At 38.8% G+C, this 24292-nt stretch overlaps 1 protein-coding gene across 1 annotated transcript in view; it reads left to right on the top strand.

Annotated features, from left to right (window-relative positions):
• Nucleotides 1-24292, top strand: part of PRKAG2 (protein kinase AMP-activated non-catalytic subunit gamma 2) — a 233677-nt gene that overhangs the window by 175411 nt on the left and 33974 nt on the right. Inside the window, exon 8 of the mRNA XM_035899623.1 lies at nucleotides 20521-20630. Within this exon, the coding sequence (XP_035755516.1) occupies nucleotides 20521-20630 (110 nt within the window). The remainder of the gene's footprint in view (nucleotides 1-20520; nucleotides 20631-24292) is intronic.

Here is a 24292-nt window from a genome sequence, read left to right as displayed (position 1 = left end):
CCTGGCGGGCCGCCGTGCCCGCTTCTGGTCCGGGGTTGCAGTCAGCCGGGGTCCGGGCGCTGGAGGGCAGGGAAGGCAACCTTCGTGGCATCCCCTCCTCCTCCTCCTCCTCCTCCCTTTAAAACGCTCATTCTCCTCGGATGCGTCTGCGATACCAAATATAGACTCTGAGAGCGAGGTGCGAGCAATGATGGGAAGGTTTTTCAACTAAAGCGTCTGCTCCTTATGGATATGCATACATCTGTTTAAAGCAGACAGCTGTAAACTAAATTTTCCTTATGTAGCTGCTCTCTTACTTACTAGTTGTTCTTAGCTGTCCTATTAAGGGCTGCAGTTTCAACAGAGTGCGCTGTTCTTCATAGGGGAACTCCTGGCAAGTTTTTTGTATCTTGCAAGCTCTAAACTGCTGTGGAGGAGCATGAATGTGTTTGTTTTTTTTTTTTTTCTTGAACTTGCTCAAAGCATTTGCTTACCTCTGGAAGATCCATATTGAATATCTTGAACTTTCGTTTTCAGAAGGGATTAGATTTGTGGATGGAGATGTGGACACATAGCTAATCTCTGTGCTCGGTATTGTGAAGTGGCTTAGACTTCATGGGATGTGGGGTTTTTCTGTAGTTGGTAACTGCTATTGTAAAATGTAGGGCAAATATTTAAGGAAAACTTTGAAAATAGTAGGCTGAGTCATTCTGTGAAAAATATCTAAGCCGATATGCTAATAAGCCAGCTTCTTGGTTACTGCGTGCTTTCTACAGTTGTGCGGCTGGTCTGGAAAAGTAACACCTTTTATTGTAAGCTTTCTGTGTGTGAGAAAAGGAAGCTCTTAACAATTAGATTCTCTAAGCTTTTTCTTAGGCGTCCAGACAGAGTTAGAATTGCAGTGGAATACTTGTGCCTGTGTGAATCCTGAACGTGATTAAATATTAATATTTGGTGCAAGGGATTTGTTGCTAACTTGTAGTTTTTTCCCTTGCTAACTATTTTTAGTTAGGCCTTCATTTTATGCTTATGGAGAGTTAGAAAGTCACCAACTTACGTTATTTTTTACATAAAGCTTGTTACTGCTAGATAGGAGATCCTAAAACCTGCTGAATCACTAATAGTGATTTAAAAGCTATTTTGAACGTCTTATAAATGTAGATATCTAAAAAGCATGTCTAAGTTAAAAAAAAAAAAAAAACAACCAACCAAAAAACACCCTCAGTTTTGAGATGTCTTTGCAATTTTAACAGTATAACATAGTATTATTTGGAGTCACTTGATTAGGCCGAATATCTGTATGTGTCTTCTGAAACACTGCAATAAGATAACCCAAGTTCTTCAGGAAGTTTGTTAATTTAATTTTTTTTCCCCCCTGGTTTTCAAACTTCTGATTTGCTTTGTCTCTCAATTCATACACCTTTAAACTAAGGCTTTCTCTGTGGGTACTCAAGCTGAGTGGGTGAGAGCAGTTCAGGGATCTGTCAAAAGATAATGCCTAATAGCAAACCGGTGGTGAATTTTGAAAGGAAGCCATTGCTTTACTGGCCTTTCAGACTTAATGAAAACCTAGTTTTCTGCATATTTTAAAGCCGAGTGGAAAAGATGTAGAGTGCTGTATTCAGAAGGTAAGATGTAAGTAAAATTGAGTGTGAATGTCAGATCAAAGCTTAGTGTCCAGAATGCTTGAAATGCATGAATGAGGAAGTCTATAGGAGAATCATAGAAAATTGAGATGCAGATGGACATGCAGCAGTTTAGTTGCAGTATATGTTTGATGTCCTAAATTTTTGCAGTAGTTGCTGTAGTTGTATTTGTGCTAATATTGGGGGTGGGGGACTAAAATGACATCTGATGATGTTCACTTTTTTGTTGGATGGCAAGTAGTAAGTGCTCAGAAATTGAGAAACTTCTTTGAAATCCTGCTAAGATTTACTAAGTGGCTACAGCCACACTGTAATTGATGATCTTCTGTCAAACTTAGTCTCTCCACTGATACCTAAAACTGAGTTAAATGAGAAATTTGAAACTTGTTTTGAAACTGCTTTTCTGACTGCCTCTACTTTTGAGTATTTCCTCTTGCTAGCTTTCCAGTTTCTGGATCCATCAACAGTTGCTAACTATCTGGTGTATCAAATTATGCTGCAGCTTTCTTGAAACAGAGAGCTTAATAAAAAGAGCTGAAAAATGAGGCTCAATGTGTGCACTGAATGCCATCCAGTGTGCTGCAATGGATTTTTGTTTGTCATTCTCCTCAAAGTTTACACAAATGAGAATTCAAAAGTACAGAAAGCATTCATTTAATTTGGATTCTAATTAAGAGGGTGAAATTAAAAAAAAAAGGTACTAGAAAAATTTATAGTCTAAGTAGTACCATAATGAAATATGTAGAGTCTAGCCTGATGATGTGATTTCTAAATGAAATGGTACTGTCAACTGAAGACCATTTTTTTTTTTCCATTATAGGCATTATATACAAAGAATGTATGTAAACTATTTTGTACATAATTAGTGTGGATGGTATTAAACATGGTGGTGTTGTCACAGAAAGAAGTGTTGGGCATCTTTTTGGTCTTTACTTCATATATCTGGCTGGATTCTCTAGGATCAGTGCAACTTCTTATTGGTTGGTCACTAGTTCTGGCTAGCATTGGCTTTGTAATACTGCACTTGTGTAAGAGCAAGTCTTAGTGAGATGCTGTTAAAACAGCATCAACTGCACTACGGCTGAAATAGGGCGGGCTGTAGGCTGATTATGTGCACAGAGGAGGAGGACTGGATAGGCCAGTAGATATTTATTTTATTTAGAGCTCCCTAAAGGACCTTTTACCTAACAGCAATCAGAACAGGAAAGTAAAAACTCTCATGTAGGAAGTCCAGAGTTTCTTTTTAACTGAAGGATGCTCCAGAGTAAAATACTCTGAATTCATCCTGCTCTGTATTCCTTGGATGGGGATGACCTACGTATGTCTCCTCAAAAAGTATGAAAGCTACTTGTTGATGGGTGTGGAGTTTCCCATTATAGCCTGAAATAGATCAGTACTCAAAGACCTCTCATGAATGTATATAAACAATCAGAAACTGGTTGTCTTCATACCTCTTGTGTTTGTGCAATCACATTTCTATGCTAAGGTTGGTTTTACTTCTGATCAATGTCAAGAGTAGTTCTGGGTTTTGTTTTGAGTAGGATACGATGAGATTGAAAAAGAGCAAGGAGAAATTAGTCTGAAGATCTAATATGAAAAAGGGCTTTAGTTAACAATTTACACTTACTAGCTTTAATTTGTTCAACTGGAATTCCAGAAAGGGTTATATTCCCACAGCTACCTGTGCTGTGAGAGGAGTGCTGTGGGTTAGAGTAGCAAATGAGTAGCAAATGCATGCCTGTCAATTGTATTGATTTAATTGGTATAGTGTTAGCATGTTATTTTGGAAACTAGTTTTCTCACAATGTTGGCTCTCATCCATGTTAATCTCTTCCATTTGCTCCGCTTTGGTAATAAAGTAGGAGCTACTGAAAGCAGAATTAACTACTTTTCTGGAGCATCTGCTAACTCAGGGAGTCTTTCTGAGGTATTTTCTGCAGACAGAGTTAATTGCAGGGTTCTCCTGTATCTGTGCTCAATTCCTAGTCTGGAAAAAGAATTCTGCAAAGTGCGTGCAGCAATTGTAGCATCAACGTCATGGGACTGATGCACTCGCTCTTGACTGCTCTACTTCTCTGGATTGTTGCACAGAGCAGCATTTAGACAGTTATTTGATAAACAGTTCGAATTAGAGTGGAATCTCTCCTAGTTAATGCTCTGGCCTTCATCTCACTCTTCCTGTATCATCCATCTCTTCTGTCACGTGCTCGTTTCGGGCTGTCTCCTGAAATAGACTTTCACCAGTAATTGTATCTCCTCTTAACTAATTGCTGTGTCTGGGGTCATTCCTTCCCTGCTCTGCAGATTTTCTTATTGTTTCTTATTAAAAGTGGTTTCTTGCTGAGTTCTTCCTGTCTGCCAGACTCCCACTGTCAACTGAGTATCAAGGTGTGAAAACAGATGTCACTTTGGGGCCAAAAATAGGAAGCTTGTAATAAAATGCATGTTAATCTGCATACTAGGTAAGACTGAAGGATCAAGTGCTCAGGTTAGGAGATAATAAAGTTAAGGCATTCTTTTGTAACTGTAATTAATTTCTAATAAATATTTGTGATGTGATTGTTAAAGCTGATGCTCTCTGGAGTACAGAAACGGCATTTTGCCCGCAAGATGTGCTTTGAGATATCAGGGTACATGGTGATAGTGATCAGGGATGTTTTACTTGAACTTTTCCACAGCAGATTACAATCCTAAGTGGACATAGCAAGACATTATTAAGCAGAGACAATAATTGGTGTTAATAGACTTCATATGGTCTTAGAGTTTGGGATCATTTTCCTGCTTTAGAGTTACTTTGTTGTGTGATATAAAAGGCACAATAGCAGATTCTAAAAAAATCTTATTCTTGGTGTTCTGGCCACCTGATCTGAAGTAATACTGGACACATGCATCTGAAACTGTAGACAACCATTCATTCCACTGAATTTATTCCACTTATATTTTTCTGTCATTTTGCAACAAAGAACATCAACGGGATGATGGGCTTTCCTGTGATGTACTTCCCAGAGTCAGAGTATTCATATGTTCAGCTTTACTAGTTTATGCAAGAAATTATGGTCAAGTACCCTGCTGTCCTAGGCAACCTCATGTCCTTCGTCTGCCAGTTTGCCATACAGTAACTTTATAGATTATTTTTTTTCCCTTCTCCTGGAAATTTCCATCTTCAAAGTTGAAAGATGAAAATTATATATAAAATTATAGGTAATTGAAAGTATAAAACTTCAATTGAGCAGTGCAAAAGAAGCTATTGGGAGTGGTGTTGTCTTAGACGAAGACTGTTTCTGCAATCCACACACGCGTCTTTACCTTGTGCAAGTATTGCACATGGTTCTTCTTCCTAGCCCAGTGCTCGCTATCTCCAAGCAGTCGTAACTGTTTTGCTCCTACATGAGACACGGCTCTCTTATTCTTAACATGGTATTTAGTCTGACAGTGAGGAAAGTCCTGCTTTGTCTTGACTAGGAAATAACTAGTTCATGGTACCTAAAGCATGCAGTCTTTTTAAGGAAACAAAACTTTTTAAGCCTTGCCAGTCTGGGAAAGGATACCTTAGCATAGCAAAAGATACAGCCCTGTTACACGGGGCGTGCTCTAAAACTCTCTGCTTTGGTCTTGGGGGATGCAGGAGCTTCTTGATAGAAAAGCTTTTGTAAAATGTTAATGTGGTCGCAACATTTATTTTCCCTAACTCGTTCTTGGAAACAGTGAAACCATTCAGGCTAAGACTTCCTAGAAAAAAAATACGGAAAAATGCTTACCATGGCAGTGAGTTCATGTAATTGCTTTGGCAAAGCTGCAAGCAACTGAAAACAGTTTTACAGGAAGTGTTGGGGCTGATTGTGTCCAGGTAGTGTTGCACTCACATGATGTGCAAACATTACCTTCCAGGTGAAAGCCATTATTGGCCAGTAGCTATCTGTGAGGATTATTAAGACAACCTGGTATTGTCCTACACTTGAAAGACATTACTGCTTCAGGTGCATGTATACACGTTGGTATCTGCTAGCCTCTCTTGCTAGTGCTATCGTTTTTGTCTGCAACAGATGAGGGGTGTTATCAACTCTGCTAATAACTTCCGTGCACAACTTCCTTGATCCAGAAGCTGTTTGGCTTGACAGTGAGCTATCACGATTGGTAAACAACTGCTTGGTACAGGGTTGAAGGCTTTGGACAGTATCATCTCAACTTCCAGGTGTCCCGAGAACCCCCTGATTTAGAGGTACTGAGTTTACAGCATAGCGTGCTTGAGTAATGATAGACATGGAAGATGCGATAGTACCAGTGTTGCCTCATAGATGACTACAAGATGCTGTTACTTGCTTGTGATTGCTTTGCTGAGCATTACCAGGATTGAGTAGGGTGATTATAGAGTCCTTTCTTCAAGAAGCTTCCTAGGCGGTAGTCTGCAATGTTCTACCCGATAAACCTCTCCAATGCCTTGTGGATACAGGGAGGACAGTGTAGATGAAACAATATTATTGTCTCAGTAGTTTGATAACCTCAACTGTTAAATTTGGCTGTTGTGGTCAAGTCAGTGCTCTTGGAAAACTTAGTGCCTTGGGGCATGACTGAGCACTAAATGAAGGTGACTTGGTTTAAACTGAAGTAATGCCAATGTGACAAGAATGAGCCAATTTATGCAAATACTCTGCTATCAATCTAGCTGTTGCTAAACAGTCATAAGAAATGTTTCTGATTACTAATCATCTCCAACAGATGTGACTGTCCTTTAAGATAGGACTTTCTGTAATGTGTACTGTGTTCTTGATAAGTTGAGGGTGGTTGATCACAGGGCTTCGTCTGTGGAGCCTTTCTTTAAGTCAGGTCGCTTACATCAGCATGGCTTTCTATTAGGAGCTTGCTCTTTATGTAGCACTTCAGCTGTCTGCAGTTACTTTATCGATTTGAGTATTTTTACTTCCAGAACTCAGAACTAGACTAGCATTGCATCACTTTGGGGAGGAAGTAGTTAAGTCTGAAACATCTTAAGGAATGTAGCATTTCCAACATAAGTACAGGAGTTGATGGGACTGTTTTTCGTAACAGTTCTTATATCTTAAAACAAAATGTACCTCTCCATACTGAGACTGTTTGCCTTTGGACGCATGTTGCGGTGGGCTTTACTGTGGCTCTTCTATGAGCAGAGAGGACTGACAAAAATCTGGGAATTCAGGGGAAAATTCTTCTGTGGAAGGGTTGTACCCGTGGCTAGGTTTAACATATAGCCAAAGCAATTTAATACAAATACGAGCGTAACTATGTTAAAGCAAAGTTCAATTTGACTTTTAGGTGTCTACTTTGGCATCTAGATGGAGCTTTGGAAAGCTTAAATAATCCTGTCCTTCTGAGAGTGAACCACATCTAAGAGGTTTTTTGAATGTAATGTGGATATCTTCAAGGTAGCTTTCAAATACTATTTTAATAAATCTAAGTTGGTTTTAGATTCTTTCCTCCTCTGCTGAATTTGATAAGGATTTTGCTGTTTTATGTGAACCAGTTTGGTGAATTTGCCAACCTTGACTGTGGCAGAAGTTAAATGGCACTCCTACATTTTGTCTAAAAGCAGTTTTCATATGCTGTAGACCAGTGCTTTTATTTGTGATGTGATTTTTTTTTTTTTTCTTTTTTTAGGGTGGGTTTTTAAATAATTTTTTTTTCCGACAATATTATTTTGCTTTTCTGTGTGTATTGTGACGGAGTATTTCTAGTTCTGATAGTGGGCTTTTTAAGAAATAGAATCAAACTTTCTTTTTTTTTTTTTTTTTTTTTTTTTACCATTCCCTTACTCTTTGCTGCTGCTTAGTTTGTTTGATGAATTTCTACTGATGAAAAGACAGAGGAAGAAGATACTTGAGGTGCTGGAGAAGGGAGCAAGCTAGGGTAGGCATAGAAAAAGGCCATTCATGAGACCAGGAATATAGAACTTGCATTAAAGGAGGAAACTAAAAGGCTTTGCTCATTTAGCTTCGTAAAAGGAAAGCTAAGAAGGGATGCAATAACACTGTATGTATGAAAACATCCTGTAAGGGGTGGGAAGGGGGTAGACACCAAGAAGGAAGATTAACTGAAGAACAACATTGGCACAAGAACAAATGGATATAGGCTCTTCCTGTATAAGCTTTGAAACAGTATTCTAACTTCCAGCATAGTTGCTATAGGATTGAATTTGTAGGCAAGACTTCTAATGCTTTGAATCGCTTCAGGATGGAGCAGGATCACTCAGTGAAAGGGATTGTGTGGTTGCCTTTAATAGAAGACTGAATGCCATAGTGCAGAAGGTGAATGCTTTGCTTTGCACAACAGTTGCGTGTATCTTTCCTGCCATAGTCTTGCTTGAACTCCCTGGTATTTTTGATTCAGTTCCTTTTCCCAAAAAAAAAAAAAAAAAAGACTCCAAACAAAAAAATCCAAGGGTGCTCTGTATGGATATCATAGGAGTTCCGAGGAAGGTCAGCTTTGGGTGAAGTTGCAGTTTATCTGTGGTATAGAGAATGGATTAACTGAATTTCCAAACTAGGCTCCAGAAAACTCTATCTGAATATACTGTATTGAGTGTGTGTTGTATCTCACCTACTTTAGTTAGAAAACTGCTAATTCTTTTTCTATATGGCTTCAACCTACACCTGCCATTAGGTAAATCTCTTAAGTGGTATATTGAAACAGAACACTTTATAATCTATTAAAGTGTGCACACAGATTCATAGAATTTAGTAAGAAATGGCAGTAATAGCTATTTAGAACATGTTGGCATGCATAGGAAGGAAAGGAGAAGAGATGTGTAAGAGGAGACTAGAGAGAAACGAAAATGTAAATACTGAATTACTAAGAGTCTCAAGTTAAGATAGTGTAAGTAGTCATTCAGGATTTGAGACTGACAGTTTATTAGACCTGACAAAACTTTCTCCAGTGAACATAGTCCAAAGTCCTTAAGACTTAAAGCCTAAAAATTATTTTTTTCCTTACGGCATTATATAAATGATGCTTTCAGTTTAAATTGTTAAGTCTCCAGTGGAAGATCTAAAGATTAGATACTTGCCCTTTTCAGTAGGGACGCAACCATGGCTTGTGAAGATGCTGTGTACTTGTTTTGAAAATACTTGTTCTGTAAATAATACTTTGGTTAAGCTGCTTGTTAAGGTTTGATCTTAAACTAATTCCTAAAAGACTTACATGTCTGTCTCTTTTCTAAAGTGTGGGCAAACTGTATGTAGTAGGACTTATGCTTGCTTTAAAGAAACAGCAAAAGTTCAAATTGTTTACCAGTCTTCCAGTGTAGATACCAAGAATACAGGCTGGTTTGTTCTTTCATTAATCACATACCTTAAACCTTCCTCGAATTCAACTCTCCAACATATGGTTGCTGATATTACTATTCAGAGGCTTAATACCATTTTTAGTTTCTTGTGTTTTGTGGCCTGCGTCTCGCAATCTTGAAGAGCATGCCTGCATTCCAGACAGGCGACATCTTAAATTAGATCTTTGTTTGGGATGCTTGGGGAAGAATCAAGATCATCCCTTGACAACAAGCACTATGAACATGTTCTAGAAAATTCTTCAGGTCAACATATTCTTTTATTGTGGTGAAAATCTTAGAAGCATTATTAGGTTGTAGGCTGAAGTTGCTGCCTCTATTCACAAAACAGTGGTGATGTAGCTTTCCTCAAAGTACTCATCTTTAATTTTGACCAAAAGTTGATTTAAGTGATAGTGGGCTGTTTGAAAAGTATTCAGTTGGATTTCTGATACTATTTACCAGTTAGTCCCTAAACAAGGCAGCTCTTGCTTGTAAACAAGTAAGTTTCTCTGCCTGCCTGGACAAGAAACTTCAGAGTTACTATGATTAGCTCTGGAATGTGAAGTTTCTTAAGCTGCTCATCGCTTTTTTTTTTTTTGTCTGCCTCAAATCTCATGTAGTCATTTGCTTATCCACACTGCCAGTGGAGAGCTACAGTAAAAATGAAGTGTTAACTTCTCAGCCCATTTACCAGAACTTACTAACTCCAGAAATGAGAAACAAAATTCAATGGAGGATTTTGAAGTGTGCTACGAATCTACTTAGGATTGAAACACAGTCTGAATCTTTTGTTGTTTCAGGCAGCTATTTGTATTAGTTTTCTCTTGAAAGTCTTAGCCACTACTGAAGTTTGAAGAAGTAGAGATACTTTGGCCTCAAAACCAGAAAAGTGGATCTTTTGAAGCATTCTCAGGAACTAATAACCTTTTTGTTCCTCACTGAAGCAGGATGTGCTTATGCAGTTGCAGACACTTGTCTCGTTCCATGTTTAGGACCTTTGAGGAAGGAGACTGTATGATGTCCTAAGGTTGCTTTGTTCTATCTAACCAGCTTCTGGAATGCGTTAATAGCTCTCTAGCAGCTGGGGTGGTTTTTTTGCTTGCTTGTTATTTTGTTTAAAGACAACGGTGCCTTTTCTCCCATACTTCTGCTATAACAAATCAAATTAAAAACAGGGTTGTTCTTTCTCAGTAGCAGTGGTATTTAGTCACTCCCCTAATTTGCACTCATCCAATTGAGTGTTCCTTTCAGATTCTGGTATTCTCTGAAAGATCATTATTAACTCCAAAAAACCACTTACGAATTCAGTTTGAAGATATCGTGAGGTTTAAAGTCTTGACACCATTTCTAACTCTTCCTGCAAACTCTTTGAAGCATGTTCTATTCCTGCTTTGAAGATCACTTAGGAGAATGCTGAATAAAATGAAGCCCCGATCCTTTGAGAAGGCTCTTGTGCGATGTTTTCCCTGTGAAATATCAAGCTACTGGTAAAAGCTCTTCCAGAGTGACTTGTAGAAAACTGAAGGCATGTAGCATGAATTTGCATGCCATTCTGCACTAGCTGATTCGTGTAAGATGGACCTTGCAAATGTTCCAACTCTGAGAAGAGTTTAAGAAGAGATGAACTCCAATTTAAAAACACAGTTGTCATCCAGTCCTGCAAAACCTACTGAGGAAAAAACCAGAAGACATCTTACTAGTTTTGCTGCAGCTAGGATTGCTTGTTATGCAGCAACCTTGTAGTGATTCTGCTATATCTTTTCCACATGTAGTAGTATCTAAGCTTGCTTTGAAATCAGTGTCTCAAGTGTACTGTGACTTTTAAATTTTGTGTCTGCTGCCTTATATTTTCATCCATTTGATGATTTTATCCTGGGTAAAAACTGATTGGACTGAACTGTTCTTGACACAATCATATTGGCTCTCTTCCTTGCTTTTTATGAGCTTCTTCTGTAGGTGCTTACAAATACACTAATTTTAATAACTTGCTTCGATACATACCTAAGAATTCTGACTGGTTTTGAATTTGTTTGGCTGTCCTTTTGACTGGTATTGTATCTTCTCCTTCATGAACTTGCTGAGTTCAGGAATGGTTGTTTTGAACTAGGGTGACTCTTGTTTACACACGTAATAACCTGCTGTATCTGCATCAAGCAACTCCTTGTGACAAGGGGAGAAAGCATCTCAATTATCTTAATGATCTAAAGCAACTGAACAGTTGCATAAACTTTAGAATTCAAAAGACATACTAAAACGTGCAAAAAAAAAAATAGGTGTAGAGGCAAGCAATCCTGAATGTTATGTTTGAAAGCATCTTAAGCAATTACGTTTATAATTCTTGAGATGAAATATTTTAAGTTGTGTTATGGTTTCTTTTAGCTTGTCACTATTATTAGAAATGATTAACCTTTGTCTGAGGACTTGAGCAACAAGACTGTGCACTACTCTATTCATTTTTATTTACCTGTCAATGTACCTTTTCTCCCCTCTTATTTTGTGTACCTCTAGACCCTATTCCTACTTGCAGGATGAGCTACAGTTAGCAGGTTACAGCTTACTGTAATGTTGTCCCTGTTTGCTCATGCTTCCTCTTAAAATCCTAGTCTTCCTGTCACATAATTTATTCATGCTGTAATATGTAATTGAATTAATCTTGGATCACTGAAGAAGCTTCTGATACTGATCTCTAGATACACTTCCTATCACTTCTTTGTATCAGAATATCTTACATCTGTAAACTCACTGTGATCTTTCTTTAGCTGCCAGCCCATGCATTCCTTTGGATCCGGGTGGGAAATGTTCAATCTGCAACATCCATACCATATAGCCTGTGGCTGCATGAATAATGCTACTATGTAACTTTAATGTGTGGTCTGCCAGGATATCTTAAAGCTCTTTGCAGCTTTTGGAAAGAAAAAAAAATCTTGTCTCTGTCACTACATCCTTTCTTTTTGGTTCCCAGCATTTGAAATCCTTTCAGTTTGTGATGTAATAGTCAACTTCTATCACTGTCATTATATTACTTCCTAGGTATTTGACTTTAAACCTGTTTGGGTTTTTTCCCCTCTAAAATTGGAGCTAATCCTTTGCTAGCCTTGGTTGTCTCGTTTCTCTGCAACAAAGTTGTGCCAAGCATGTTCTAAACACTTAATGATGATTTATCTCCTGCCACTTAGAGTAGGCATCCTTGTAACCATCTCTTCCTACTTTTTCCATGTTTTTTTTACCACTCAGTCTTATCTTGTGACTATGTGGACAGTTATTTTGGTGGGGTATTTTTTTTTCTTTTTTTTTTTTTTCTGATAAAGGTTTCCTCTTGAATAAACAGAAATCAAATGATACAGTACAACATCACTTCTTTTTTTCTGTGTTTGTCCTTCTTAAACTATGTTAGTATTCTTCTCCTACCAAGTCTGACATTGATTCAGCTTCTGGTGTCTTGTTTCTTGTCCGCTGTTTTCAGTGTTCTTGGCTCTTTAGCAGACAGCTCAGCAGACTGAAAAGTCGTGCCCTCTTACTGCATTATGCTGTGACAAAATTGCTGTTTCTTATTCATCTCTCCCAGTCCCTCAGTTCCCATGCTTTTCCAGGATCTACTGTGTGCATTTTAATTTGTCTGTGTATCATTCAAACCTATCTAAAAATCTAACAAATTAGTCATATTTCTCTTACACAAGGTGGGTTGAAGTAAAGCTGTTGTTCGTGATTACAGCAATGTACTGTACGCAGTGTAGTACTGGTGGATTCCTTTTCAGAATCTCTTCCTGTCTGTTCCTTAGCTGAGGAATGCTGATAAAATCCTACCTGAACATTTGATTCCTGGAACGTTGTTCTTTAAACTCCACTTCTTTTTTCAGATGGCTCTATTTCCCTTAGAAGTCATGTTTCGGGGGCAGCTGGTGAGCTTGTAGAGGCAGCAGCTGAGGAGTAGTTTGTGGTTCTTGACATGTAGTGTCACTGTTGCTGTTGGAGTGGATTAACTATATCCATTCTGGATGTTTTTTCAGATCTATTAGAGGTGTTGTGTTAATGACTTAACACTAGAACTACTGCCATCTCCTGCATTGTGAAAGTTGTGGGAGAGGTTATCAAGGTTATTAAGAAACTCATGCAGTAAGTTCAGACTGAGGGTGAGCAGAAACTTTAAACCAGTTTTGGTGACAACTTTCAGATAAAAATGCAGGCAGAAGAACAATTTACAAGGTCAATGACGTCTTTTACCTATTGTATACTCTGCCAAGGGTTATCTATAACAGTAGGGAGAGAGGGTAACTCGTGCTGGCTTATTTAAGTGATTAGTCACCCTGGTGTCTTCTGGCACCATTTGACATAGCTAAGCTGATCTAATGGCTAGCTGCCACAGCAAGGATGGTGTCCTTGTACTGCAGAGCTTCTAGTGTAAGGAAAGGGCAGGAATAATCTGCTTGCCACATGGCTAGATATGGGAGCTGAATAGATCTAAAACTGGCACTATCAGGAAGCCGACAACTTGTGACAACCTCTGCTTTTCCAGTCAACTTGTGGAACAGTTCAGTATAAATCCAGAAGCAGTGTGAGGGAGGGAATGGAACCACACAGCCAGTGCAAAGGCATCAGCGGCTGCTGCTACTATGCTGGGCTGCTGCTTGTGTTGCTGTGGAGCCACATCTTTACCATATTTTCAAAGGCCAGGTCTAGAGTTCTCTTTGCTGACAAAGGAGTGTTGGCTAAGGATGTGGAAAAATTTCTCTTTTAAATTGCAGCTTAAGCCAGATGTACATGAACAACTCTCCAATTCCTGTTTTCACTGTGATGATGTGTGTTTGTCTAAAGTGGGTTTTTTTTTTTTATTTCTATGTTAACAGAGGACTTAATTATTTTACTTGATTAAGCGCTAGAAGACAGAATAGTATAGAGTACTTTTGTTGGTATAACATCTCTTTTAGTAAAGTTTATCAGCATAATTATACCAATAAACTTGACCTAATGTACTGCTGTTGGTTTGGTTCCATAGTAAATATTGGGATGAAAAATATCTTTTGTCTTTAGCAGTAACATTTCAGTTCTCTAGCGTATGAAATGTGATATTCAACATGTTACTTGGGTTTTTGAGAATAGGAGCGTGACTTGGAGTAACGTAAAGTACAGATACGTGTGTGTGCAGTAACTGAAAGTGGTTTCGCCAGGAGCTAGGTCACTTAGTACATGGGAGAGTATCGCAAAAGTACATTTGTACTCCCTTTCCCCATTTCCTTTTATCCACCATCTGAACTGGCCAAGGGGAGATGATTATGCTGATAGTAGTCAAGCTGAAGAGTCTGGTGTTGGGTACTGGGAGTGCTTAGCTCCCGCTGCTGTAAGAAAACTAAGCTTTTAAAGTTGCATGGTTTTACAGACTGATTCTGGTTAAAAATAAGGTGCGATGTTGGAATTGCTGTGTATATATATGTGGTTTCTGTTACACCTCTAAGTTGCTCACCTAGCTAGACAGTTAGCTAAGTATATTTCTTATGTACTGCTATTGACTGGTTTTTCCCTGCTTTTTAAAGGGTTTTTAAAATCTGGCAGTTAACTTTGTAGTAAATTTAAGAGATGTCATTTATACAAACAGTTGTTTAGGTCCATAGGAAGGGTTCTTTGTGTTCTTCAAATATTTGAGAATTACTAGAGCTACCAGCTCTCAATCTAACCATGAGGAACAGGGGTGCTCTAGAGAGCTGCAGCGGCATGATTGTGGTCTGTGGTGGAGTTAACTCTTCAAAGCAGAGGAGAGAAAACAGTCCGTGTGGAACCCTATGTCTTCCTCTCAAACACTCCTGGAACCTCAGACTAAACTTGAAATGTGACTGGATACCAGTGCAGAAATGTAAGGAACATAATATAGTTACGATGTAAAATATAATAGGAAAGGTCCAGATTTTGTATTGTTGAAATTAGGAAGCATGTATGGTCCAGGATCTCGTTGAGCCAGCCCAGTATGAATATAGCACAGAAATAAAGCCTGTGGTTTGCAGTTAAACACTTCTGAGGAACTACATACAGTTTTTTTATGTCACAGTATTTGGAAGCTTTTCAATATGTGTCGACCATATGTGTTACTGCATGTTCCTGTTCTCCATCTGCAGGCGCTTCTTTTTTTTCTCCCTTTCTTCTTTTGAAGGTCTTGAAATTCTGAGGGAAAAGCTGCAGCAGAAAAACGCCCTGCGTAGTGGCAAAGTTATGAGTGAAACTGAAGCTATTTGTTCAGTAGATCGCTGAGAAAATGGCTTCAGAAATGCTGCAGAAGTTTCCCTCTCATTTCTGAGGAGTGTTCAGATGATAGTTCCACCTTACAGCTCTCTGAATAGACGGTTATACTTAGTACCAAGTCCCACTGCAATCTGAGTCAGTATCGCTGAATAGTTAATCTGTTAAAAAAAAAAAAAAAGCTGTGATGTTTTTGTAAATAATAATTACTGCCTGAAATAAAAAGTTAAAGCATGTCTCATGTTACAGTGAAGAGTGGGAGAAAGGGAGTAAAAGTCTTTTGGTCTTAAGTAAGATTGGGGAGTAGTGTGACAGAAATGCCAATAGATTCATCTTCCACTCTTTAAAGGATCTCTGCCTGTAGGAATAAATAAAATGCCAATGCAGGGAGAGAACTTACTCTGTAAAAGGCTGTATGACAAGGCTCTCAACTTCAGGCGTGAAACTATCAAAAATTCTTGTGACCTTTCAGGTGACTCGTGTTTGTGCTCTATTAAAAATTGCAGGAAACAGCACTAGGGATTTGGATTTTTTTTTGCTTTCATCTATGACTTGGGGAGAGGGAGTGCACATGGAGAATGTCATTTGCAAAATAACTTTCAGGTGAATCTTCAAGAAATAAGCTTTCGCAAGTGAACACCCACATGGAAATCCAAATTCCACTACTTATTAGTGGACTCTTCTCCCCTGATCCTGCTCTAGATTAAGATACCTCCTACTGGGAATCTGCTCTGTCTGTGAGCCAACTAACTGCTAGATCATGAGCTGTAGAAAGCTGAGGTTTGGCTGGAGGCAGTGTCCTGAGTCTTGGTTTAGACCTAAGCTACAGTCCAGCAAATATACTCCGTAAGGCTTATCTGCAACTGCCTTTGCCATGCTAGAGCAATTTTGTCTAGTGCTTTTCCATCTTCCTGCTCCTTGCAAGAGTTGTTGCAGAAGCAATATGAGAAAGGCATGCATGGGGCATCTTGCCAAGGGAGAAGGAATACAATTAACAGGAACGTCAAGGACAGATGGTGCTTACCACAGTTGGGACTCCAGTTCAGCTTAGGAGGAGGACTCACATGGGAAGTCCCTGATCTAGGAAGTTGAGCTGTAGTATGTAGTCCTTCTCCTCTGTGGCCCATCAATGTGACACGGCTTAGGACACTTAGGAGGAGGACTCACATGGGAAGTCCCTGATCATACTACAGCTCAGCTTCCTAGTAGTCATTCTCCTCTGTGGCCTATCAATGTGACACGGCTTAGGACATCTTAAGCATTAAATTAGTGTAACTGGGGCTTCTGCAAATGAGGCTTCTTAGCAAATCTAATTTTGGTTACCTTGGTCGCTTCCTCAAGCAGAAAGCAGAGATGTTATGTCACCTCTTGTTCATGTAGTACATCATTGTCATATCAACGTCTGAATATGTTACTGACTTTATGGTGAAAGAATGATCAGTATACGTTCATAGCTCCTGCATGTTGGGTGGATGATCTCCTATGCAGATCAGAGATGACATTCAGCTTGACTTAAAATCTCACTCAGTCTCTGCGAGGCATCTGTTCTTGTCCACCTGAAGGGAGTACTGCTTTGCAGCTACTGGTTAAGACTGCAGAAGCTTAATAGTAGCCAGAAAGGATGAGTGTTTATCAGAAAAACAGATGAGACTGGAACTAGAAAATAAATAGAAAATTAAATAGAAATATCCTAATGGAGCTTAGGGTGTTTATATTTGATTATTTGTATTTACAACACAATGGTGGTTGGATACAACCAAAAGCAGGAAGTTTATCCTCTGGAAGGTGAGAGGAACTGTAAAGATGACTATGCCCTGTCTGCTTGTGCTGTGCAGGAAAGATGGGCCTGAGTGCACCCCTGACATCTGCTATGCCTTCAGCTTGAGAGACCTTTTTCTTCTTTGGGCAGCTGTATATACATAATGCACATACAATACCTGTACAAATAATTAGGCTGCAGCATCTGTTTGGTAATCCCAAGTAGCTGAAGGTGTTAGAAGGTCTTAAATACCCTTTCCAACAGACACTTGATGAAGGACGTGTGAGTTAAATCAGTGCTGCTTATGTTTTGCATGTTCAGTTAGTAACTAATAAAGCAGTACATTATACTTACTTATTGTGTAAGGTTCTTCTGTAGAAATAAACCTCAATTCCAGCTGGACAATTGGATCCTTGTTCAGATCCTGCTAGAGTTTCCTAGCTGTTTATATGGGTGTTAAACAGCGCTTACAGACATCTTCTGAACTTTTTAATTGTAACTTTCCAGTTACTGGGAAGCAGTTGCTTTGTGGTGCCTCCTCTGAGTTGGAAGACAATGTAGGGCAAGATAGCACCTATCCAATCCCATGCAGCCTAAGTGGCTTGAGGATTGTTGAGGTCCAGCTGAAGCTGTGTTTGGAGAATGGGAGCGTATGGTGAGAGGAGGGTTTATAGGCACACCTTTACTCTGCCGGTCAATGCAGAGTTCTTAACTGTGGCTGCCATTAACAGCATTACCCGATTAAATATGGCAACATGTCCTGCTTCACACTTACTGCGCTTGCTATTGTGATACATAAATTTGCATAATTGTTGGTAAGTTGGCAAGACTGTATTCAGCAATGATGTGCTCTGCTAAGAGTGTAGATTTTTTTCAGCTAAAAATAGTTGGTTGTTCTGTAGTTTATCAACTGTTTGAGGTGTTCCTATGCTTGTTTCTACCTGTAGTATACTTAATTGTATATAAAGTCACATTGGTAAGGCTACAGACTCAACAGGATGTACAGATTCAGAATTAGAATAGTAACTTCCCTGGGTACATATGTGCGTAGTAGTTTCTGGGTACTTGGTGAAGGTTTTGGAGAATCCCTGTTTCAGTCAGTGTGGGGAATAGACCTGTTCTGCAGGTGGCTCAGAACTGCAGGACCACTGTCTTGCTTGCTGCAGCAATTGGAATGTATCGAATGAAACAGTCAGGGGACTAAAATTGGAAGAAATTAGTTTCCTCCTGTTCTGTAGGCTGACTTGTAGTTTTTGTAGTGCTGGGGAAAGACATGACAGTGCAGTGCCTCTCCAATGGTCACTGACTGTGTTAGTAGCCAGTCTAATTTACTGGTGATTTGATTTAAATTTTGAGTACCATTCTCATTGTGTACTGTCCCATGGAAAAAGCTGAGATTAAAGTAAGTAAGGACTCTTCCTACTGCACAGAGGGACTGCATTTATGGTTGTAGAAGCAACCTTAACTTTCTAAAGACCAGAGTTCTTGGCATGTCATCTAAATGTTCTTATAATATTGTTTTTAATGCTTACTGTCTCATCCCCTCCCAGCTTCTTGTTTTGTGTATTTAAAATAACAACAACAAAACAAAACCAAAAAACCCAACAAAAAATCCCCAACAACTCACTCTATTGCAGGGTCATTAAATTCATTTTTGTACAGACAATAGCTGTTTATACTATTGCAGAAGTTAGAGGATGATAAGATGTTAGTGTATTATGGGGTTATGTAAAGGTTCCTCTGTCCCAAAGTACCCTTTTTAACTTCTTCTATATGTGCCCTTGATGAGTTAGTACCAGTTCCCCTTCTGGGATCATCTCATAAAGTTTGCTTCCCACCAGCATTGTCCAAGTCTGTCTGCCTAGTCCTTTTCCTATCAGTTTGCTCACATAGTTTCCTAATCTCTTACCAATTTTTCCTAGCTCCTGCTATTTTCACTTCTGGTCCTGACCTTTATAGGAACATAAATCCAACAAATTATTTTCTTTTTTTTCTTCTGCTTTCTCCCAGTTGGACACTCTTCTATATTCCTATGGAATTTCTACTTCACGTGCTTGTGTTTCAGTGGGGAAAAGGCTTGCTTTTATGGTTTTTTGTTTGTTTGTTTTTGAGTAATGAGAATTGGAGACGAAGGACTTGCTTAGTACGTAGAAGAGACTTTCTGTATCCTACAGTAGCCACTTGCAGGGGAGCTCCAGCTTTGATTATGTAGAATTGGACTAAAGAAGCTCTGCTGAGCCACTCTGGAAGTGACAAATAATTTGTCTGGTGCTAGATGACTGATTTTGAGCAAATCTAGAAAACAAGGTTTTTGAGTTTTTTAGCTTGCTAATGTGAAGTTCTTCAATGATCAGCAGGTATTTCTAGGGTTTTGGTTGGTTTTTTTTTCTCTGCTCTTCAAATGTTTAATGTATGACCAAGTGTCTGTGCATTATTACAGGGCCTAAAGGGTGCATATCTGATGGAGGGGTTAGTCTTGACCTAGTTCTAGATACCTACTGTAAAGAATGGAGGGATGAACTGCTTTTAAAAAAAAAAAAAAAAAAGTTAAGATAACTGAGCAGATCTGAAGAATGTATGCATGTGCATCTAAACTCTGACAAACGCAAAGTAAATTTAAGTTAGTATGGACTAGATTGCATGTCCTTGGTACAGGCATGCTACACTGAAACCGTCCAGCCAAGTGGATCCTGTATTTGTAAATAAAAGTGTTAGATTTGTGATGCTGTATGTGAAGTAGCCTGAAGAGAATGGAACTGATTACATCAGGCCTGCTGCCTCTTTAGAAAATACAGAATTACTATGTGAAAAGTGGACTGGATAGAGATGAGATTGGAGAAATACTAATTTAAGGAACTTGAGTTAGTCAAGCCTGACACTACTTAACTTTCAAACTGGCTTCCTCTGTGTGTAACTAGATTTCAGATGCATATTCCAATGGTTTGCTGTTAGAAAACAAAGATTATTTTTTTTTGGTTTTTGTTTTGTTTTGTTTTGTTTTTTTTTAAATCATACAATCATAGAATGTTTTGGGTTGGAAGGGACCCCTAGAGGTCATCTAGTCCAACCCCCCTGCAGGAGCAGGGACACTGCTAACTAGATACGGTTGCTCGGAGTCCCATACAAGCTGGTCTTGAATGTTTCCAGGGATGGGGCCTCCACCACCTCTCTGGGTAACCTGTTTCAGTGTCTCACCGCCTTCATTGTAAAGAATTTCTTCCTTATATCCAGTCTAAAGCTACCCTGTTTTAGTTTAAAACCATTACCCCTTGTCCTGTCACAGCTGGCCCTACTAAAAAGATTGTCCCTGTCTTTCCTATAGGCTCCCTTTAAGTACTGAAAGGCCTTGAAGAGTTATATTAAAAAAATATAACTCTTCGGTACAGAAGTCCTTGCTCATTAAGGAAGAACAATGCATTTTGTCTTTGTTCTATTTAATTTGAAAGATGAGTCTGAAACGCAAAGTGCAAAACTATGACTGTCTCTCCAGATCTGGAAGTGTGAATTTGAGTTTTGCTTTAGGGTTGTCCTTCTGCAATGGTGTTCAGTTGATTTGGCATGTTTTTTATTTTTTTTAAGGTTACTTAAATAAAACAACATAATGTTTTTACTTACAGCACTTGAAGAATCGGAAAGTGACATTTATGTGCGATTCATGAGGTCACACAAGTGTTATGACATTGTTCCAACAAGCTCTAAGCTTGTTGTTTTCGACACTACGCTACAAGTGAGTATTCTCCTTTCAGTCTGCCTTTGCTTGCAGTTCATTTTTTTTAAGAGTGTTTCCTGAGTGTTAAATGAAATTTAATCTCTTGAAGAGAGAAGCTTGATCTCTTGAAGAAGAAAAATGCTCTGCTTTGACTGTATAAAACCATATTGTTTCAACTGTATCTTTCATGTTATACTAGAGGAGGAGCTGGAGGAAGTCTTCCTAGCAGAACAGAAAGAAAGGATATAATTTGTTTTGCTGTTGGAATCACTATCTAAAAAACTTTGACAAGCCCAAACTTATATTGACTTCTTCATGGCTGTCACGATTTATATAAAGACATTTTATGTAAGGGTCCCTGTGCAATAGCTAAAGGGTATCCAGGTGTTTTGAGCCTGTTCCCGCTATATTGGTTAGACAATTTAGGACTAAAATGGATGGCTTAATTAGGGAAATTATTACATTCTCCAGAAAATTTTTGTTTTCAGTTTCTCATTTTGCTTTTAATCAGTAAATCATCTGCTAGACTCTTGGCTCTGTCTGAAGAGTTTGTTTGCCAAAAGAAGGCATTAGCTGCCTGCTATAGAAACAGACTAATCTGTTCTGCAGTGTGGTAGAAAGCTGTGGCTTTCTTTTTGTTTCCTGGATTTTGCAATTGAATTGGTGTTTTTTGGCTTGCTCTGGGTTTTGTTTGTTTCGGTGTGTTTCTCCTTTTAAAGACGCTCCAATTCTGGCTTAACTAAGCCTATTAAGTAATTTTGGTCTGGAATGTACTGCTCAATTAGACTTCAGCTTTCCATGGTCAGAAGCAACCATGTAGTGGATACTTAGTCCCAAAATGTTCACAGAACCATCTTACGTGTCAGACAATCATATATAATGCTAGGTTGAGTGCTGTGATGTAACAGACGGAAAGCCTACATTGCACAGCAAGGCAAAGTAACGGGGTGGATCAAGAGCACTGCACACGTTAGCCTATTTGTATAGTGACCAACAGCATCCTTGAGTTCTGCAGCATGGCTAAAAGCACTGCAGCAACTTTAACTTCAGCACTGGACTTTTTTGATTATCCAGGCATCTCTCTAGTGAGGGAGTTTCCTTCAGCTCTTGACTCTAGACTCTGAGCAGGCTGAGGCTTCAATGTGTTGCCTCTGATACTTTGAGTCCTTAAAGGTAAGTATCCTATCCAGTACTAGTATTATGTTAAAACCTGACCAGGGCTATGATTAAGATTCTGCCCATGTGCCATGCAATGGAACAGTCACTTTTATTTCCCTAGGGTTCTTCCTTGTGCTTTATTGAGCACTGGATTTTGTAGTGAAGACACCTGATCTGAGATTAGAGATGGAAAAAGGTAGCCTGTAGTCTTAGAGGAAGAGCTTTCAAGCACGCAGACATCAGTCTACAGAGTGTAAATATTCACATTGTTGATTTTTTTTTTTTTTTGGTATATTATACTTCTTGACTATTTTGATAGTCTTTCAACTGCATCTGCTCTTGCATTTCACCAGTCATGTGGACTCTGATTGTGGAAGCACTGTAAGCTCTAATGCAGAGTACCTGTTACTTTTAGATATAGTACTCATGCATACTTTTTGCCATGTTCCTTTTCAGAGATTCTGTCTCAGAAGCTTGCTGCTTTGGGAGGTTGATTGTGTTGACTTTTTCACCATCTTAGAGGGAAAAAGTTCTGCAGTTTTTCCTGTTGACTGATTGTCAACTCTGAACTAAAGAAAGGTCAAATTCGGGATGATAGTGTTTACTGTCACTCTTTCAGCTCTTCTCAAAGACTATTATCTTCCTTTTGATTCCAGGGGATATTTATTCTCACATTGTGAGATAATCTGTTGGGAGTTGGTACCTGCAGCTTGTTGGCATGGCCCACAACCTGTTGAGTTCTCAGCTGTCAGTGTCCACTGGGTCAAACGCTGGAGCTCGGTCACTGTTACAATAGGAAAGATAATTTTCTTTATTCCATGAACCAGTTATCTGGGGCCATTGGGGCAGGTCACCCATTCCTTTTGTATTCCCCAGATCTCTTGATGAATTATATAAAATCATGCCAAATACCAGTTTTCATTGCTGGAGGTATGTTGAGAAAATGCTATTAATGTCAAGAAATTAGAGTTTCATTTCCAGTTGGTGAGCCAGTGTGAGAATACTTGGAGAAGCAGAGTGCGAGTGAATGAACCTTGTGAATTTTCACCATAAAGGAAAAAAGGTTAACAATGGTAATGGAAAAACTTGCACCAACACTCCACTAAAATCCCTGTCTTATTTGGGATCCCTATTGATGGTCATGGATTACAACTGGAGAAGAAAAGGCATGCCTTCCTTGGTCTATTATCAAGGCATCATATTCTCAGTCTGCTTCTCCGGGTATTTGAAAGCAGTGGTGGTAGAAGGGGCCTGTAGTTACTTATTCAGATGCCTAGTATAGGACAAATGTGAACCATATCTTGAACCTGGATTAGTGGTGAGGAGCTTTTTCTTCTCCAAACTGCATTTTTTGGACTTTGCACTATTACATTTAATCCCAGCTGCAATACTCTTAATTTATAAAGTCATAATATTACTGTAAAGCAGTAGTCCTCCTCCAGCACTGGCACTGTCTTTCGACTTTGCAGATTTTGCAAAACTAGTAAATTACAGGGTTATTTAAGAAAATGTTAAACAGGTTGATCCAAGTGCTCACCCTGGGCTACACTGCTAGGAGGTCTTCTAAATACTGCTCTTCAGTATTTCCCTTTGTAGTTCTTTACCTAGCACCTTGGATTAATGTTGCACCTTCGGTATCTTTAAAACACATTATATTTCTTCAGCTTGATCAGTGTGGCTGGTTCACATACATGTGTCTGGAATATAAAAACAGAATAGCTTTTCTTTTTTTTTTTTTTTTGTAAAACAACTAAATAAGTACATGGTGGAGAATGTACCTAACAAGAGTAGTTAAACAAAACTTCTAAAATGTTCTTTGTGTTTTAATATGTACATTACTTTCTTTCCATTACCTTAGGACTTTGTGCCAGTTATTATTTTGAAAATGTAGTATGCAGCTTTGAAACATTCAGTGTCCACGAATCCTCTCAAACTGAGAGGATTTTGCAGATATTTGTCTCTCTCCTGGATCTGTTTCACCCCTATCTAAATCTTTCTCCTAATTTAAAAACCAACCAAACAAAAAAGCCTGGTGCCCTGAAAAAGTTCTCCAAAGATTTGAATTAATGTTTTTAATAATGTTAGAGCTAAACCAGAATATATAAGTGCTCATTTTTTGCCTCCCTTCGTATAAGCTCGTGGCAATCAATGGAAGATGATGAAAAAATGGAGCTGCATTGTGTTCTAATGGCATCCTTTGAAAGAATCTGCCATTGGATTTTTTTGATTACAGTATCCTGTCTCCCTCTACTGGTCAGCAATCGCATCACATTTTTCTACCCTGAAAAATTACTCATGAGATACTGTGGAAAGTATTCTAAAACTGTTAGCTGTGGGAAAACTGGACATGTTAACTTCTATAACGTGGCACAAGCCATACTGCTGAAGCAACATCTGTTCATAAAAGTAAATGTTTAGCCTCAATGTCTTTGAGGGATTTAGCGTAAAGATTTGTAAGGAATCTTGGCTTAACCCTTAATAAGAGAGGAGATGTTAAGGTGCTGTTATACTGGAAACAGCAA

Source organism: Egretta garzetta, unplaced genomic scaffold, assembly GCF_000687185.1.
Source record: "Egretta garzetta isolate BGI_Z169 unplaced genomic scaffold, ASM68718v1 scaffold117, whole genome shotgun sequence".
NCBI lineage: Eukaryota > Metazoa > Chordata > Aves > Pelecaniformes > Ardeidae > Egretta > Egretta garzetta.
The sequence above is the reverse complement of the archived record's forward strand: the minus strand, read 5'-3'. Positions and strand labels throughout refer to the sequence as shown.